Consider the following 18,477-nt stretch of genomic DNA (forward strand, 5'->3'; position numbering starts at 1 on the left):
TGCAATTGAAAATTAACTTCTCATGCACTGTGCATTCAGGAGGTTTGTTTATTTTTTTTTTAATTAATACATTTATCTCTTTCATGATTTTCCCCAATAAATAAATTACTGTGTAATAATTCTTTAACATACTTAGCTTACTTCAGTTTGTTTGTGTTTCATAGCAGTAGTCAAACTTTTCCAGTTGAATTTGGTAATTTAAGTATTGGTTTTCAACCCCAAAACAATTATAGATGACTTTTCTAATGGTTTCCTACCTGAGACAAATGCCATGATTTTGCTTTTCATCACAACTTGATATACTAAAAAAAACAACCCACAAAACCATGTGAATTGTCATTGTGATAGATAATAAGAGTGCTGCCATTTATAATACGTATTTTATTTTCTTTTTATACAGGTCATCCTTATAGAATTTTTACCAAAGACACCGATTTTTCGACCAGATTAGCGGTTGATTTATTTATAGAGACTTATTCAAGTATGTTGTCTTTCCAATGGTGCCTTGCTTGGTGCTCTCCTAGTAGTGATATAACATTGGTTCTACAAAATCTTGTGGTTGTTTCATTTTGGTTTTGTTTGTTTTGGTTTTTTGTGTTTGTTTGTTTTGGTCTATTTTTGGTTGGTTAGTTGTTTTTTTGTGTTGTTTTTTTTTTTTTAAATAAGAGTATGTTCTAAGTGCATTTGGTCAAACTCTGCAAAGTAATTTCACAGAAATGTTAATTACTACTTAAGTTATTTTTACTTTTGCTACTTCTGTTTATTAATGTATCTTGGTTTTCAAAAGAGTCTTTTGTATGTGTGCGAGCGCGTATGTACATATATATATTACTATAAATACACAGCTGAAAATGAGATACAAGTGAACAGGTATTTTTTTATCCCAATATGATATAATTGATCGACTGTACATTGTGTAAATCCCTTTAGTCATTCATTTACATGCTGAAGTTCCTTCTAAGATATTTGGAGACTTCTGTCAGTGACTAGTCAATTGTAAATACTTTTATTTTTTTTTTTTTGGGATACTGACTAGTCCCTTCCAGCTAAAGAAGGAGACAAAGTTCTTTTTGGAACTGTGTTTTGGAACCCAGATGTGGTTAGTAGAAATCTCTGTGCTTTTCATGAGAAGTTCTGTCAACTGGTTCTGAAAAAAAATTGGCTTTAAAAAATTTAAAAAAGAAAAGGCAGCCAAGTGGAATTATTTTACTCAGACTGGAAGAATCCTGAGAGCATTGCATGCATCTGGTTAGTAGAACTCCAGATCACAAAAGTATATTATTGCATTTTATAATGTAGCTGTTTTAATTAAGTCAATTGCCATGTGCCAGCTTTATTCCTACTGTTTACCAGATCCTGTACACAGGGGTGCAGAAGGACTTGTTTTGCTAAAACTTAATTGCCCAAGAAGACCTTTCATGGTTTTGGGATGGGGGTTTTTTTGTTTATTTTAAAGCCACATAAGCAGAAAAAAGTTATTGAAGAATTCTTGAACGGTGCAGTTCCAGATGCAAATGTCATGCATTAAAAGTAATCAAGGCAGGGTGCACTGGGCAACAGTGTGAGTTTAAATGTGTTACACAGTTATTTATTGCACCCTTTCTTTTGCTTCTTTTGGTTTACAAAGGTTATTTTCTGCACAAGTGTAAGGCTTTTTTAAACTGGATATATGATGTATGCTTGGGTCAGGCCAGTTGTATTTCATTTCTTCTGATTATACTTCAGTTGTACCTATCTTCACACACACCTTTTGAGTTCTTTTTAATTGCAGCTCTCATATTGTAAAATTTGCTTTAGGTATCTAAAATTACTGTACACAAAATTGATGTAAGTTAAGAACATGTTCCTTGTACAGTTGTGTTAGCAAGCAATAATGTGAATATATGAAAAAAACCAGATATACTCTGCTTAATATTTGTATGAATGAAAAATTGATACCACTACAAGAATAGTCTTCTCTTTTTAATCTTTTAAATACAAGTTTTATTTCAAGGTTATGTATTACAGGTACCTTGATGCTGTGAGCTATTTTTCTATGTCTTCAAAATATTTATTCTCTGTAAAATATTCTCTAGTGAGTATTATATTCCTAAATTGTTCATAGTGGGAGTGGTCTAGAAAGTTTTAAATTTTCTTAAATCTAAGCCTTCTGTATCTGTTCCCAGAATTCATCCTTAGCTCAGCTTTCATCTATGGATTCCTACTGGTCACTTTGAAAATAGCTCAGCTATGCTTTTCATACAAACCTATAAGGATGTTTCTTTGACTTGACAGAATATGATTTTTAATTAACAAATCCCAGTTTTGTGCTGGCCTCAGTCATCTGAGTGCCGTCCATGGATTCTCTACAAAGTAACTTTATAATTTTCTAGAAATGAATTTCAACCTCTTCTTCAGTACAAATCTGGGGCTGCTGCACTCCTCTCACCCAGAAGTATTAATTGTAACCTCAGACTAGTTTCAGCCCATGGGAAGACAGAAATCTAGTGTTGATGGCAGCGGAGACTGGGGAGGTTGAAGGTGCAGAGAAGAGGTTGGAATTGTAACGGAAGTGCTAACTGGTGATAAATACTTATGACCAGAAATATATATTGATTTCTTTAAGTCTCTATTTTCAATAAAATAAATATTGGATCATATGAGGCCTAGATTTTATAAAAATTTTCATTTGATTATAGAGATAATTTGTGTCACGGATGCAGTTTTCCACTGATGTGGAAACCTATCTTTCCACTCTAGTGGAGGATATCCTTGTGATAAGTTCATAGCAGCTATTTGCCTTAGTTTACTGCTCAAACTTCCCACAGTGTGTTCTGTCCACATCCACAGCTACCCTGCCAGCAGCACCCAAACCCAGTGACAGTAAAGCTGCTCTGGGTGTGATGTGTGCTGAGACCAGAGCAGTGAATAGAGTGTGGCTTACAGTAAAGCCATTAGTAAAGCTGCTTCATCAAAGGTAGTGATGCTTAAGATCTTGTCTGCTTCTAGGTTCATCAGCAGTCATAGGCTTGGTTAGCAGGTGTTTCTGTGTTTTAGCTGTGACTTTCTCTTTAAGAAATAATACAAAGGTCCAAAGTAGAGCTCTGAGCAATTAAAAAGTTAAATCCCTTTGTAAGGAGGCCAGACTTACTCTCTCAAAAAATATTTTGGATATTTTATTAAAACAATGTCTCTGACTTAAAATATAATCAGAAAACTTGAGATGAGTTTTATCTCAGAAGTGGTACTCTCCTGAAGAAGTAGTATGCTCACCTAGTAAGAACGTTACAAAATATTTTCATACAATCCCTTTCAATTCATTGATTACAATGATGGAAATTGAAGATGGCAGGAGCTTTAATGAACTGTTCAATGCCTGCGGCAGTTGTCAGGTTTTTCTTTTGATGTTGCTTTTGAAATACTAAATCTATTTATTTTGATTGCTAGTGAGAAGACATATATTATTACCTTTTTTGTCACTTGGCAAAGAACAACATTGCACAGTTGGAGCAGACCAGAAGATATAGTAGGACTTCCAGGACACAGCCTACTCTTTGCTAAAATAACTATTACATTGTACTGACTTGTTTAGCTTCCTGCAACTCAGCAATTCCTACAGATAATCTTATCCATTTCAAATTTCCTTGAACAGTCAAGTTAAGTATCAAGTTGATATTAATCATTTAGCAAATGGTGCTAATTATGCCTGTTTCATCTTTAGCCTGCTAAACTAATGGTGAAGGCATCGATGAATCCCTGTGAGAGCTAATTATTATTTTTAGATATAGTCACCTTTAACTGGTGAATAAAGATTTCTTTCTTACTGTAATTTAATAGAAACAAATTCTTTTAAATTTTTAGTCGTACATAGAAGTAAGTTCTGAGAGAGAAGGACTTTCTCTCTGACCCTACGTGAAGAATACTGAAGAGCTCATTTGTTGTTAAGTAGCTGTGACTTGAAGTTTATATTGGGATTGACAAACTTCACCAGAAATAAAAATGTTTATGGAGATAGGAAGTTACAAGAGGTCAGTAAATTTTTTCATAATAAGTCAGTAAGAGTAATTTTAATCAACTATTTATGCAAATCCAAAATTTCTCATGATACTTAAACCCAAGTAGAATAGTTTGTATAAACTTCAGTATGTTGTCTCTCAGATATAGGCTTACTTAAAAGTCAGTTTTAATTTATTTCTTTTTCTAAAAGTCATTATTTAGCCCCAAAGATTGTAGGAAGAGCTTTAAAATGCAATCTGTAACTGCTTAGAAGCCAGGAGCCAAGGAAAAAGAACTTGTCTTTATTCCCTTCCCTCCACCCCCCACCCCAAAGTCTTAATTTTAAATTGGTCCCCTTGTTTTGGAGCCCTAGTTTATTGGTTTTGAGCAGCTGGCAATAATGCAAATTGTCCACCAAAACCCCCATTTGAATTCTGAACAGTTTAAAGAGATCACTTTAATTGAAGAGGTGAAAGACTTGTTAAGCAAAGAAAATCCATGGTTCTTTTAGGTTCTCCCAGCACTGCTGTTGAGTAATTAAAAGAAGGATCATGATGACCCTACATTAGGTCAAAATCCAGATGATTTTGTGTAAAGGAAACACTCAATTAGAGAGGTCTCAGAGCCTCAAATGTCTTGGATTTATAGTAGTGACTTATTAAGAGTAAGTGGCACTGGCTACTTTTGTATCTGTGACTAAAATCATTTATGTTGCTCTTCAGCAACCTTGCTTATGCAAAGAAAGCATTTCAGAAATCTGTATTCATCACTGCTAATTTGCTGTAATTTTATGCTTCTCCCTATAGCCACATTGCATTTCCATGACAAACAGCTAATTGTATGATCATTATAATGCCTTTAATAGCCATATTGTAGGTAGAAATATTAACTTCTCAGGGACTAATAGGAAATATGAACATGGAATTAATGAGCTGAATGCCTGTCTGCATGAAGGCTTACTTTGCAAATGTCACTCTAGAAACTTGATTGTAATATGCATGACCATTATGAATGTTATCAATATAAAGTTATGAGAGCTTCTTTTACCCTGTATTACTGGGCTGCTGAATGTCAAAGTATGCTGGATAAGGATAAACAAAGGGGTTTTCTTCTCATTTGGATGGAGTGATTATTTCTAATGGTGCTACCTTCTTAATTCCTGTGTTTGTTCTTTGTAAAGTTCTCTCTGTAGCTTGATGAATCTGGGGATAATGGTGTGCTAAGAAAACAGTATCATTCTTCTTAAGGAAGCATAATAATTTTAAGGGGAGAAGTACTCTAGAAGTGAAAAGATTTCACTACTGAAAACATGCATTTATTCTTCGTTAAATATCCATTTTAATGTTTTTTTGCAGTTCAATAATTTTTTAACTTTCATCTTTCTGCACATTGATATTTCAGTCACTGTAGGCTGAATCATTGAATAATTGAAAAATTAAAACCCCCTGATTCCTTGCATGAAACTTCATATGTGGACACTTGTGCTGGTGTATGTATGTATCCCTATCACATAACACATGGGTAATATACATCTTTTATAAAACTACATTTTACTGGTTTCATGGAAATTGTCCTTTAAAAAAAAAAGTATTCTGGTTCGTTTAGCTCATTAAATACTTTTCATTAAGATTCTTTTTCTTGGAAAGGGATCATAAATGCTTGGCTCCTGAAAGCAAAATAGACCAGTAGGAAGAATTTAGTGAGGCAAAAGATGAAACATAGGAATTAGGAGAGGCAACACTCAAAAGATTGGATTTGGGGATTAGGTTTAGAGTGTTCTGTGAGTATGACAGAAAATAGTTTTGAACTGAATGAAATGGTATTGAATGATGCAAGTTAAGCAAAAGCTAGCAGTCCATTTCAGTAATTATGTCGGCTGTGTGTTAACTTCTGTTCACTTGTATTTTGGTAAGTGTGTTATTAATTTATTTTGGTTGTGCTCTAGTTGAGAGACAATTCTGCTGCCATGCAGAATAATAATGCAGAAGGTAAGCTTCCTTCTAAACTCGGCGTCTCTTCGTTTAAAATAGCCAGACCAAAATGGAATTGCTGACAGGAGCTGTGCTGAGTGCAGAACAGTCTTTTTCTAAGCTGGAGCCTGTAATGCATGGCTAATTGTCTCCAAAGAAAATTCTTGACCTGTCCAGACAGCTCCTGTCATGTGACAGTATATCTAAGGCCCACAAGTAGGATCCAGTTAGTACAATTTAGGTTCAGGTAAGTAAGACATGTAGCTAATTGTAGTTTTTACGGAGAAGGGAACCATTGACAAATGCTCACTTTTAGAGAACAAGTAGCTTTTTATAATGTTTATTGAAACATGCTTTTTTGTTGTTGTTTGCTCCCCATTTATAGTTTAATAATTGAAAGTTACTTTGCCTCGTGTTGAAAACTAGACTTAGTAGTCAGCTGAAGACTTTTTTTTTGTTACTGTATTTTAGGTTTATGAATACATTTTTAAAGTCATGTTTAGAAATGTTTCAAAAAGTCATATCCTGATGCAATGTAACTGATATTTTTAGTGGCGATATGTTTAAACTGGTTTCATTATGCTGATATAAATATCTAACTCATCCACTCCAAGTGTTTTTCTCTGATCCTTTTATGCTAGCAATAGGCTTCCTAACTTGTTTGGGTATGCAGTGTACCTACTGGTTAATATTGTCAATGAACAGTTTGATTCAGTGAGATAGCAGGGAATGCAAACTAGTTCCTGGTTTGAAAAGTGTGACCCAGATTCTTGTTTTCATAAAGGATGAACTATGGCAATCCAGAATATGAACTCATTCCAAACATAAATTTGAAAGAGAATAGTAAACTACAAAACAGTGCCTAAATGTTGTGTGCTAAATTAGACCTGTCTAACTCATGTTGCTTTAAGAGAATTTGCAGAGAATTGCATCGGACTGTGTGTACTTAGGAAAGACCTGTTAAATGTATGAAGCAGTAAATGGTAAATAAGTCACTGAAAAGATGTTGCCATCAAGAGGGAAAAGTTAAAACCCAGTATTTTGGAGTATGTTAAAAATCTATTTCAAGCAGAAAACGTGTAAGCAATAATTTAACTTAAAACTGGAAATTAAAGAAGCTGCTACTTAATGAGAGACTTGATGTTAATTTTGCCTGTTGGGCATCTCTCCTCTCACAAAGAGTTTAGAAAGTTAGGGTTGCTGTGATTTCCACTATTGTAACATTCCTCTTCAAGTATCCTCAGTCCGGGTGAGAGACTCAAAGCTTAGAAGCCAGTACTCTGTTTACAGGGTGCACAGCTTTGGGAGGAGATAGGAATAAAAGGACTTTTTAAAGGCTGCACAATTGTATATATGCATATTTAAGAATATTTAACCATGTCTGCTAAGTTACTGAGGCTAATCTATTGTTGAATTATAGAATATTATTTAATACATGGACATTGGTTTTTCCTGACCTGACCCAGAATTGGAATGGACTCCAATATAACTTTTTTAAAAGCATTTCTTAAGTTGTATGTATTATAAACTAATAAAATAATTGTTAACCTATCTTCTAAGCCTTAGCGTTTTTCATCTGGGTTTGGGGGAGGGGGTGGTAGGGAGAGGAAGAAAAGGAAAATCTTGAGAAACTGCTGTATTGTGCAATGGTCTCGACTTACTTCCAATTGATACTTTTAGTCTAAGAGGGGGCTGGGGGGGGGGTGTTGAGAGAGAAGAGAAAATGATTTTGGGAAATTTAGGTGACTCTAGGACTGGAGTTACCAAATTACAGACATTGCCTGCCTTAAGTGTTTCAAACTGGTTTTTCCTTAAGTCTACATTTGGAGTTCTTTAAGCTTTTCAAGCCCTAATGATAGTAGGATTTATGAAATGTACTGTCGTTATGGTTGAATGGTGATTTTCAAGCTGTGTCTACAGCTTTTATGTTTTATTCACGTGTGCTCTCAAACAAGGTAGCGTTTCCATCTAGTTGAGGCAGACGCCACCTCTTCAGAAAGGAATCATTCCCATCCATGCAAGTCACATGTTTTCCAGACCATCCAATATGAAATGCTGCTTAACCTGAAGCTCACGAGCAAAACCTAAGCGCGCTCTCCGCTCTCCTGAGGATGGCCTTCGTCAGCCAGCAGCTTTTCCTTGCGTGAAGCATTTTAAGCTTTTTGGTTCTTTTAGTACGGAAGTCTTGACAAGCTCTTTATAATGTGCGGGTGTGCAATGTGTCTAACATGTATGAGAGGGTGTGTTGGACATGCTCATGTCCCAGCGTGCGGATGGGGAGGGGTGCTCCTGCCCGGCGCTCTGAAGCATTCCGGGTGTTGTAACGTGGCCTTGCAAAGGGGTAGATACAATGTTGCTGAGCAGAAAAGCGCACGGTAGATTTATTGTAGCCAATTGTGTACTTTTGAAAAAAAGAGTAACTGTTCAGTGTGAGTTAATTTTGGATTTTTTCAGCATCTCTCTTTTAGGCTTTGTGCCGCATTCTTCTAGACAAATGCGTATTCCATGTGGGCCACTGTTCTGCTAAATGCTCTCAGTTCTCCTTTTGCAATCAAGATTATGTTGCTAAGGAGATTTTGCTTTTATTGGTGCCATTGATTTGTGTTAATACGTTTTGAATACCTCTCGGTATTCTTCCGTAGACAAGGCCAAAAGAAAAACTTCCCCGAGTTTCCCGATTTACATCACAAACGGAGCGGTGGTGTAATGAAGCCGATATAAAGTGGGCAGTTGAAAGGGAACTAAAGAAGGGCACTCAAGTGAGAAATGAAGAAATGTGCCGAGAGCGGGCTGCGGGCCGCCTCCGGCCCAGCTGCGGGAGCGGGCCGGGCCCGGCGCCGGGGCAGGGGGACGGCCGGCCCGAGCCTCCGGCCGCCCGGACCACCCAGTCGCCGCGGCCCGGCCCCGCGGATTGCCCGCCGCTGCCGATCCCGCCTCCGCGGGGCTCCGCCGGGACAGCGAGCTCTGCGGAGCTGCAGGAGCGCGGCCTCGGCCCCCGCAGTGCTGTCCTCACCGCCCGCCTTCCCCCGTGCCTGCGGGCTGGGCGCGGGTCCCCCGTTCCCCGCGGATCTCGGGTGCGGCGCAGAGAAGCAGCGGGATCCCCTTTATCGATGGCGGGCTGAGCTGAGGGTCTGCACTCGGGCGCTCTGGCCTTGTGGTGTCCTTGGTGAGGGGCTGTCCTTTAAAAGGGAACAAACAGGAAAACACCGCCGCCACCCTGAAAAAGCAGCTCCATCAGAAAAACAAAACCCCTGAACTCAGCCCAAGAGTTTAAATTAGTAAGATTAATTTTCAACCACACAAAGCCTTTTAACCTTGTGTTCATAGATGTCTCCGCTGAAGACAAGCCTCAGGAGGACATTAGGTCTCCTGCCCTCACGTACAAGGACAAGGACCTCTATTGCCTGCTCCGGCTCTTCTACATTACACAGATATACTCCTGAATGACAAAGTCCACGTAGTTCATTTAGATGAGAAGATTGTTCAGAGAACATTTACACCCAAAATCGAAAGAGCATTCCCCTATTCCAGGGTTCACCATCAGAGAAATCTGCCTGTAGTGGTCTAAACCCCCCGTCCCCTGTTTGATGCCAGGACAGTAGAGAAGCTCTTCACAAACAAGGTAAAGGAGCAGTGATTTGTACGTGCAAAGCACGGTGGTGATTGCATATATTCAGAGATGAGGATTTCTCTTACACAGTCTCCTGGTGTGATGTGAAGCAGTGTGAACACAGTCTCCTGGTGTGATGTGAAGCAGTGTGAACACTGAGCTATGTGCTGGTGAATGAGCTGGGATGGTAACTGGTTTCAGGCACCTCATTTAAGATTTTGGTCTTCTGCAAGATGGAGGTGACCCAAAGTTGCAGATTCACGACTTCTGATCCTGAGGAGAAAAGTGATATAGAAAGGGTTTCTGTATACAGAAACCCTTGCTCTATCTTTTGTGTCGGGACTAGCAGTATCCTTTATGATATATATTGTTTACTGTGAAGATGTCCCATTGCATTTATGTAGGCTCAGCTTGCTTCTTCTCATTGGTCAAACTAGAAGTCTTTATTGTTAGGGTTAGATCATGTTATATGTAGAATAAACTTTGTCTTGCATTTTTGCTCTCTGCAGTATTAATAAAACTCTGCAGTATTATTTCATCCCCTGCCAGGAGGATGAAAACAGGCTTGCTGAATGGATGGGAGTAGAAAAACTCAGCCTCTTTACTCATTTTTGAGGGGGCCTTTTGAGGACTCCAGGTCTTAAGTGACTTCTTCCTGTTTGTGTGCCTTTGAAGATCTGGATCTTGAGTAATTGTTTAATAAAATGAGACAAATTAATAAGGAGAACTATTCTGTCTGAATAATGCAAAAATCATTTTAGCAGTGAGCCTTACTCAGGGTTTTATGCCATTCTGGTTTAATTTCACAGTTCTAAGTGAAATACTTCATCATGTTTCCAGAGTGTGTGCCTAAATACATCTCTGGTTTGTTTTTTTCATTGCTTTTGCAACACACTCTATGGAAAGGGCCTGTTTTTATATGAGATAATGAGTTTTGAGGTTAATGAGGATAAGGCCCAGAATTCGTACTGTATTGTGTGCCCTTGAGTATACAGTAGAAATAAATTGAGAAGCAGACACTGTTTTAAAATCCTCTTTCACTTAGGCATTTTGTTTAGCATTCAGAACACAGCCACATTACATGATTAGCTGATTTTAATGACTGTCCTCTAATCAGTTAAATGGAAGTATGTGAAAAACTTTAAAAGATTATATTTATGGAGACAGCCTGTTTACGTTGTTACACTTCGGCTAAAAGGATACTTGGCATGTATGATACAGCTAAGAGAAAAATGTGGAAGGCTGAAGAAACCTTGAAGACAATTGGATCCAGCCCATTCTTTCTGTCTCCACAATGCAAGCTCTGATGACTTAGTATTTTAATTAATGTCAACCCTTACCATCAGTGCTCATGGGAACAATCATTAAACCAACACAAAAACATTTTAAATGGCTGGCAACCTACCAGATACTGAGTTAAGCATTCCCATGGTAGAGTGGATGGTTTCTTAGCCAATTCTGCACTGGATTAAATAAGTACTCTAACAGTACTGGCTCAAAAGGCTGTTATTTTCCTACTAAACAGTGCAGTATGGTTTCTAAATTCTGTTATAAAATGGTTTATATTTACTTCCCAACACTAATATCGATGTTATTTATGTGAATGTGGTTGAACTTTACTCTTTGTTGTTACTGCAAAACCTTTTTTGGTTCCCTTGCTGCTAAACCAAAATTATATATGTTTTATTTTCTTTTCTCTCTTATAATGCGCATGATCAGATACAGCCTAAACCAATATCTGGTTTCCAACGTAGCTTAAAAAACTTTCGGCCAAATGAATTTTAAAATTGGACAAATGATGTATTTTTGAAATTGTATTATGTTACTTTTGCGTGGTAGGAACTGGATCATGTCTCTAACGACCTAATAGATACCCCCTTGTCCTCACCGCTGCAATATTTGCTTGTCAAGTATACTAAGTAGCCTGATCTTTCTTATTCCTCGAAGGTCTTTTTCCCTCCTGCCATCCTCTGTGTTTGCTGTTTGCTCAAATTGTTTAAACGTGGAGCTCAATGACAGGCTATTAGCGCTGACTGGAGCCACACATAATGTGGCCACATGTTGTGTAAGCTTCACAACTTGTCTGCTAATTCGCCTCAGGCCTGACCTGAAATACCCTTGCTATTCTAGCTCTTAGCCCTTCCCCAGCACAGACAGACAGACACTCATGCTGACTCGTATGACACATTGGTGAGCTCTTTGATTTGGGGCCAAATCCCGCCTCGCTCTGTGCCAAAGGTTGTGGCGAGGCAGTCGGTGATCCTGCCTGAGGAAGAGCAGAGGACAGAGCCAGCTGTGCTCTAAGGATGGAGATGAGGATAACCCTTCCTCTTCTGCTGCAGCCCATCACGGTGAGAGCCCGCAGTTGAAGCGCCTTGGGCAGACTGCAAGAGGCTCTGCCCTCCTCTGCCCGTGCCTCTGCGAATCCCACTCATGCGTTGCTCGGGAAAATACAAGTTCCATAGAAAGTTCAGAAGCTCTGAGGAAGTTACACGGCAGGGGAAGCCCAGGCTGGCAAGCAGAGAGTGCACTTTCTTCCATTCTTGACATTAGGTTCTCTGATGCCACTGTGATGGGTACAAAAGGGGGGGATATTTTGGTTGAGAGGGGGAAAAAGAGCAGTCCATATTAGAAGATAATGAAATACTGAGGAGCTCAGAGAATGTACTCATTAATAGAGGAGCTTATTGGGCAGTAAGTGAGTGAACCTAGAAGGATCCAAGCCACTGAAAGTGAAAATATTAATGCAGATGTGTAGCGCTGGTATCCAAAAGGGAAATTAGTTGGAGAAATGGATTTTAGAGTATGATACTGATTAGGAAGAGGAGGAGTGCATGGTAGATTAGGCAATAGGATTGATGGGTTGATATGGCTGATTGGAGAATGTAAATATATAGAGGAAGCCTTAAAAAGGCCATGGAAGCCCCAGGAACAGTATATAAATAGTGTTTAAAAAGATTGGAAAGCCAAGAACAGACAAGAAAAGGGGAATATGAAAGTTTTGGGAGTGTGGAATTTAGGAGAACATGGAAAAGAAAAATTTAGTAAAAATTATGAGCAAGGAGCACAGAAAGAAAAAGAAAGTATTTTTTTAAAGAAAAAGAAGACCAGGAGAGAAAAAATTTAGAAGTTAAAAGGGGAAAGTTATGTGAATTAAAGAAATCGAGGGGGAAAAGTGATGTGGTCACAGAGAAGAGTGGGGTGAAAGGAGCAGAAGTGTACACACAATGCGCAGTTTGTGTTCATCTCTTTAGAAATACCTTTAAACCTTCCAAAATATGGACAGCTTTGAAAACTGCAAACCCCAAGATCACCAGTTCTGTTTTGGTGTATCCATCTTCATCCTATAGGATGAAAAAATTGGGAAGATCTTTGCTATTCCCATTTTGTTAATCCACTTTCCCACTCATGATTTTAAGTTCTAGGAGGAACTCTCACCCCGTTTATTCTTCTTTGTGCATTCTGCCACCCTGAAACACTTCCAGTATTCAGTCCCACATGTATTTCAGAGACTGAGACCCACAACATGCTGTTTCCAGATCTTTGTTGAGCTTTTTCTCATTCACAACTTGAATTCCCTGACTCCAGGAGATACGAGTAGCAGGGGAGGCTACATTTTACTCCTAATAAGCTGCTGCAAACATCTTTCCCCATTAAACTGTGATTTTTTTTTTCTTGAAGATGAAGGGTTGTTTTCAGAAGCACTGTAATGATCTAAGGGTTTTTTTTCTTTCCACTTCAATTCAGTTTATGACCCATATTACAAATGTAGGCTGTAAAACCTTCAGTTGTTACCATGTCCAGAAAGTTTCTGGCAAAGTCATCTGTTTCATAAAGGTGAAATTCGCTGTGGACAGATGAATAGTTTTTCTAGCTGAGGCATATAATTAGACCAACAGGATTTTCATGTAAATTCCTCCCCTGGGAATAATGAACAAATATACAGAATTTAGCATGCCATGCCAGACCACGGGCTAAGGACAGATGTTCAAAAGATCTCAAAAAAATTGAAGCCAGGCATATAAAAACAATTTAAAGTTGATGTAAGCAAGTCTGTGACAAAGATTGTCTTTCCTTGAAATGTGTGTACAGAGTGTGCAGTGCTTTAATTTACATAGCAAATAGATGTTCTCATTTATATTATAAAGCTTGAAAGTTTGAATTAGAAAAGTAAGCTTGTTTCCCTTTGTGCTGTACAAATATGTGTGCTAGAGATGGACCTTATTTCAAAGAATGTGCAAGTAGTTAAACAAGAGAGGCAAACAGAGAAGCTGGATACAAGCAAAATACCTTGTTAGTTCCCTTAGAAATAATGGTGCTTCTTCATCATTTCCCCCTACTCATTTCAGCCGTGCCAAAACCAGCCCTGCCTGTCACAACTGCATACCAAGCATCCTCTGTCACCCCCACAGCAAGGATTTAGTTGAGGGGGAGGTGTGTGTTAATCAACAGGATTCTTCTTTGGTGTGGTTTTTATTTTTTTTTTCTTTTTTCCTTTCTGAGGAGCAATTGTCTTTCTCAGGTCTGGTATGAATAAAAAGAAAGAGTCAAATCAGCATAGCTGACACAAAAAAAAAGCCCCTAGAGACAGTTTGGGTTTCTCTCCAAAATACAAGGCATCACCCCTGGAAAGTTTTGCTTCTGTCTAGTAGCATATAGATGTCTTGCTTTTCTCCATTCAGGTTAGTTGCATGTTCAAACTGATTTTCAAAGATTCTCTTTCTTTCGCCCTAGTCAGCAGAGAACTGACTCAGCATCCCAACAACAATGCATTTAGAGCAGGCATTGGTTTTGAAAATGTTGTTTCAACTCTGTGAGAGACCCTGGCAACAAAGATAGGATGAAGAGCTTTGAACAAACCTTTGAATACTGTTTAGAAGGAGGAGAATGGATAGGAAAAGAGAGGGAAAGAGAGTAGGATTCATTTGCTTCTTAGTGATGCTACCATTTTAAGGGGCAGTACTAATTCCTATAATAGATTTCACTCCTGGGCAAAGAATGCTATGGAATAGTCCCCAATGAGTGCCACTTCCCATTGAGATAAAGTCCAGGGTTGTACTGAGGGTTTTTTTACCCCGTGTTTGTTTTGACAAGTAGATTCTTTTGCTTTATCTCTCTTAAACAAGAGAAGTTTTAAGGCTGAAAGATTTGAGCCCTCTGAGAAATCAAAACTTCAGTCTTTGAGATTGTGCTAAGTATATTTACTCAAGATTTATGACAAATCCCACAGAAGTAAGGAGAATGCTTAATACAATTCAAATAAGCTGGAACTTACCATCTAAATAAGGACTAATCTACTGCCTGCCTGTGCTTCTCTAGGAAGGGACACCACCACTCCCAGTGTAAAACAAAAGAGGACTTTAGGGAAATAGAAAGTCTGAAAATCCTCATAGTCTATTCATGGCTTGTCTCCTTTTAAGTGACATTTCAAAAGTTATGCCCGCTCATGGCAAATACACTTTGCGGGTTTTGCATTCTTTTTATGATTTTCAGTCGGTGCTAAGAAAATCCTGTAATACTTTCTCTTGCTCCAGCTATAAACATGGAAGAGTTTTGATCAAAGGAGGCTGTTTTAACAGCTGTGTTTCAAGGCAACATGTGCAACTCCCTCGGCAGCTTCAGCTTGTAAGGTTCGAAGAACACAGAAGTACTTGCAAAGTCTTTGCCTGTTTGAATCGTCAGAAATATCGAATATATTGTCTTTGCTTGATGCTTTCTGGGATCTCAAAGCCATAGTCAGGCAATAAAAAAAGCCCTGCAGCAAGAAGCCTTAATTAGTTCAAAGAAATCACAATGATTGTTTTTGTGATTTTTGTAGTTTTCTGTTGTTTTGGTTTGGTTTTGGTTTTTTAAAGTGATCATAATCTGCCTTATCCAGCTATTGGTCATCAGAAATAAAATTTTATTTTCTTGGATAACTGTGGCCTGGGATTAGTTACAGAAGAAAAGGAGGGACTGTTGCTCTTTTTTCCTAACCAGGGAAGAGGGACTCCCCTCCTGTTACTTTTTCACAGCCAGGGAAATGAACACTTCCATTATGCTGGACAATGTGGATCAGAAGTAGCAGGTGGTGATTGCTACTAATCAGGAAGTTAAGTAATAGCCATACTTGAGCACTTTCTAAAGGATTACTGTTTATGGGGGAAGATTTGTCCCCCTCTCTGGGCACCACTGGAAAGAAAACAAAGTGAGAAAGATGAAAAGGTGCCTATTAGTTACCAATTTTCCATCCTCTCCCCAGCTCCCCACACGCTACACACGCTGCCTGCTGCCCTCCCTTGACTGCCCCAACCTGTTCAAATGATTCCAGCAGACAACCAATAACCCCATAAGAATAGATCCTTCAATTAATCCTGTCCCTGCTCTTCCATTCCTGCTGAAGAAAAGCCAGCCTTTGGCTCAGCATACTGGCTGGTGCCCCTGTGAGCTGTCACTTAGCTGATCAAAAGGGACATTGATTCACCTGGACTAAGCTTATAAATTGAAGTGGTCTTTTTTTAACGGGATATATTGTCAGGGAAGGGAAAGGAAGCCAATATTGCCATTTTTACTCTAGGAATTACTCTTTTATTGTCTGACAATGCCAGTAAGTTTTTTGCCAATAAGTGGCCTGGATTTGCCAGAGGTATAACCCTATGTCACAAACCCTTCACCATAAGTTATCACAGAGTTCATCCTCCCACACAGAAAAATCACAGAATGGTTTGGGTTGTAAGGGATCTTCAAAAATCCATCCCTTCTGCAGGATGGATAGGGACATGTTTCAGGAGATCAGGTTGCTCAAATCCCTGTGAAATGACATTGAACAGTTTCAGTGATGGGGCATCCACAGCTTCCTTTGGCAACATGTTCCAAGGCCTCACCACTCTCATAAAACAAATTCTTCCTTATATTGACCTTCTTTCACACTGGTCCCACTGATCACCAAATCTTGTTGGCCTTGTTATTGAAGACAAATCTTCTGAATCCTCAGATAGCTGAGAGTTTGAGTGGCGTGCCTCTGACATTTTGCTCTAATATCAACAGCTACCTGGCATCCAGATTCAAAAGTAGATCAAATTTGATATACAAATTCAAGCCCCGGTACTGCAGAAGCCATGAGCTTCTTCCATCTCCTTTATTTAGGAGATTTAGCATCTATTTAGCATCTCACAGGTTGCCCTTGGGATCCAGGGGAGGTTAGGAAGCCAAGCATTTTGCTGAGCCAGAACCCAGCAGCCATCCCATTAAGGTCACTGCTTTTCATTCAGGGAGGACAGCCACAGACACAGAGTGATTCAGCACAGCCCCACACCTTGCCAAGGGGAGGCTAATTTACATGTATTTTATATACTTCTTGAATTTGTCCACAAGTCAAAGCCACCTCAACTGTGGTTTGGTGGGTTTTGGTGTTTTCGTGTTGGGCTTTTTTCCCTTGGTTTGAGGCTTGTGGTCTAAAAAACTGTGCTAATTAAGTCTGACATTTTATAAGTTTTAGATCAATACAGGGCATATCATTCTTCTACGCTATTAGCTGTAGATTTTCAGGTCTTCCCTCTGAACTAACGCAATTTATACAAATTAGGTATGACCCCTGGACTTAGTTATACTGCCAGCACGTCCTGGAAGCATAAAAGGATATCCTAAAGATCACTAAGTACAGAGCCCTCTGAATTTGCTATAATTCCTCCAGGACAAAACCTTCTTTTAAATACTGTTTGTTCCAGTCATTTCAGTACCACTGTTTGCTTTCTTATCTGTTGACATGGAGGCTTAGCTTCCTCAGAACATTTTTGTCTGAAAGATCATTATTTTCTTTTCCAAGCATCCCATGAACAGACCAATTGTACTTCATCAATTTTAAATTTTGACTGTCTGCCAACTGCTTTCAAATCTAAAGCCAATCAAAATTTAAGGAGATTCAGAAAACACAGAAAGAGGAGTATATCCACTTCAAAAAGGTTACCCAACTGTTTGTTGTTGTTGTTACATTTTGTCTCGGGCTTTATAATGATGGCTTTCAGCATTTTTGGCTCTGTTTATGTGTCCTTGTTTAAAAGTCAGGGCTGTGCCTGCCCTTCCCGAGGCTGCAGACACACAGTGGGCTGCTGTGCTGTTCATCATTCTCATTCAAGCCTCTGCTGACTCCAGAGTCCAGCCTGACAAATTGCCAAGAAAGATGCCTTCTGCATTCACTTGGAGGGACTTCACTTTCACAGCTGCTGTTTATCATAAATAATGTATCTTGGAAACATCATATAATGCCGGTGGGTTTTTTTTATGGGCATCAAATTTTGCTTGTTTTAACAGACTACAAATAAGCCTCATATAATTACATCTGTTGGCTACAGATAAAATAATTATGAGTAAGACTCTAGTCTAGTGTATGTCAGGGGAAATAATAAATACTGTCAGTACCTCGAATAACTAAGATCCAATGCTACTTAGCTTCTCAGATATGAAATGATCCGTGCTGTAGCACCTCTGGCATCAGTGTGACCACAGAAGGATGAGTTTGCTGAAAGTTTCCACCTAAAAATTGGAAAATTCTACCGATATCATATGAAACTATGTAAAAAAGTTACTGCTGAATCTCAGGTTTTTTACTGACCACGAGGTCTATATCTTCTGAGCCCATCACCTTCAGGAGCAGGCTGGCCACCTTTTGTGGTCATTGGAAAACTTTCTATGAGTAGGAGGCAGGGGCAAATGGCTTCCTGCTTTATGGTCACACCTTGATTTCTGTGTTTTACCATATTGGCATCCTACAGAGAATTTGAAAAACCAGTGCTTCCCTGCAATGACTTGTGGTCATTTTTCATTATCCAAACTAGGACAAAAATGTATCATATGGACAGTTTTTATGTTTTCAAAACTGCTGGTCTTTGTGGTTTTGATTGCTTTGATATATACCAAGCATTTCAGTGTTATTTACCTGAAATT

The 18,477-nt window shown here is 38.8% G+C and overlaps 1 protein-coding gene across 2 annotated transcripts in view; it reads left to right on the plus strand.

The window, feature by feature from the left end:
• The window catches only part of CHIC2 (cysteine rich hydrophobic domain 2), a 30,856-nt gene extending 23,360 nt beyond the window's left edge, over nucleotides 1-7,496 (plus strand). For both annotated transcript variants that reach the window (XM_066316990.1, XM_066316991.1), the window contains one exon: nucleotides 401-7,496. Coding sequence is in view for 1 of the 2 variants with exons in the window: in XM_066316991.1 (XP_066173088.1) it covers nucleotides 401-451 (51 nt within the window). In the remaining variant the exon portion in view is untranslated. The remainder of the gene's footprint in view (nucleotides 1-400) is intronic.
• The last annotated feature ends 10,981 nt before the right edge of the window (nucleotides 7,497-18,477 follow it).

This window comes from Sylvia atricapilla, chromosome 4, assembly GCF_009819655.1.
Source record: "Sylvia atricapilla isolate bSylAtr1 chromosome 4, bSylAtr1.pri, whole genome shotgun sequence".
Lineage (NCBI taxonomy): Eukaryota > Metazoa > Chordata > Aves > Passeriformes > Sylviidae > Sylvia > Sylvia atricapilla.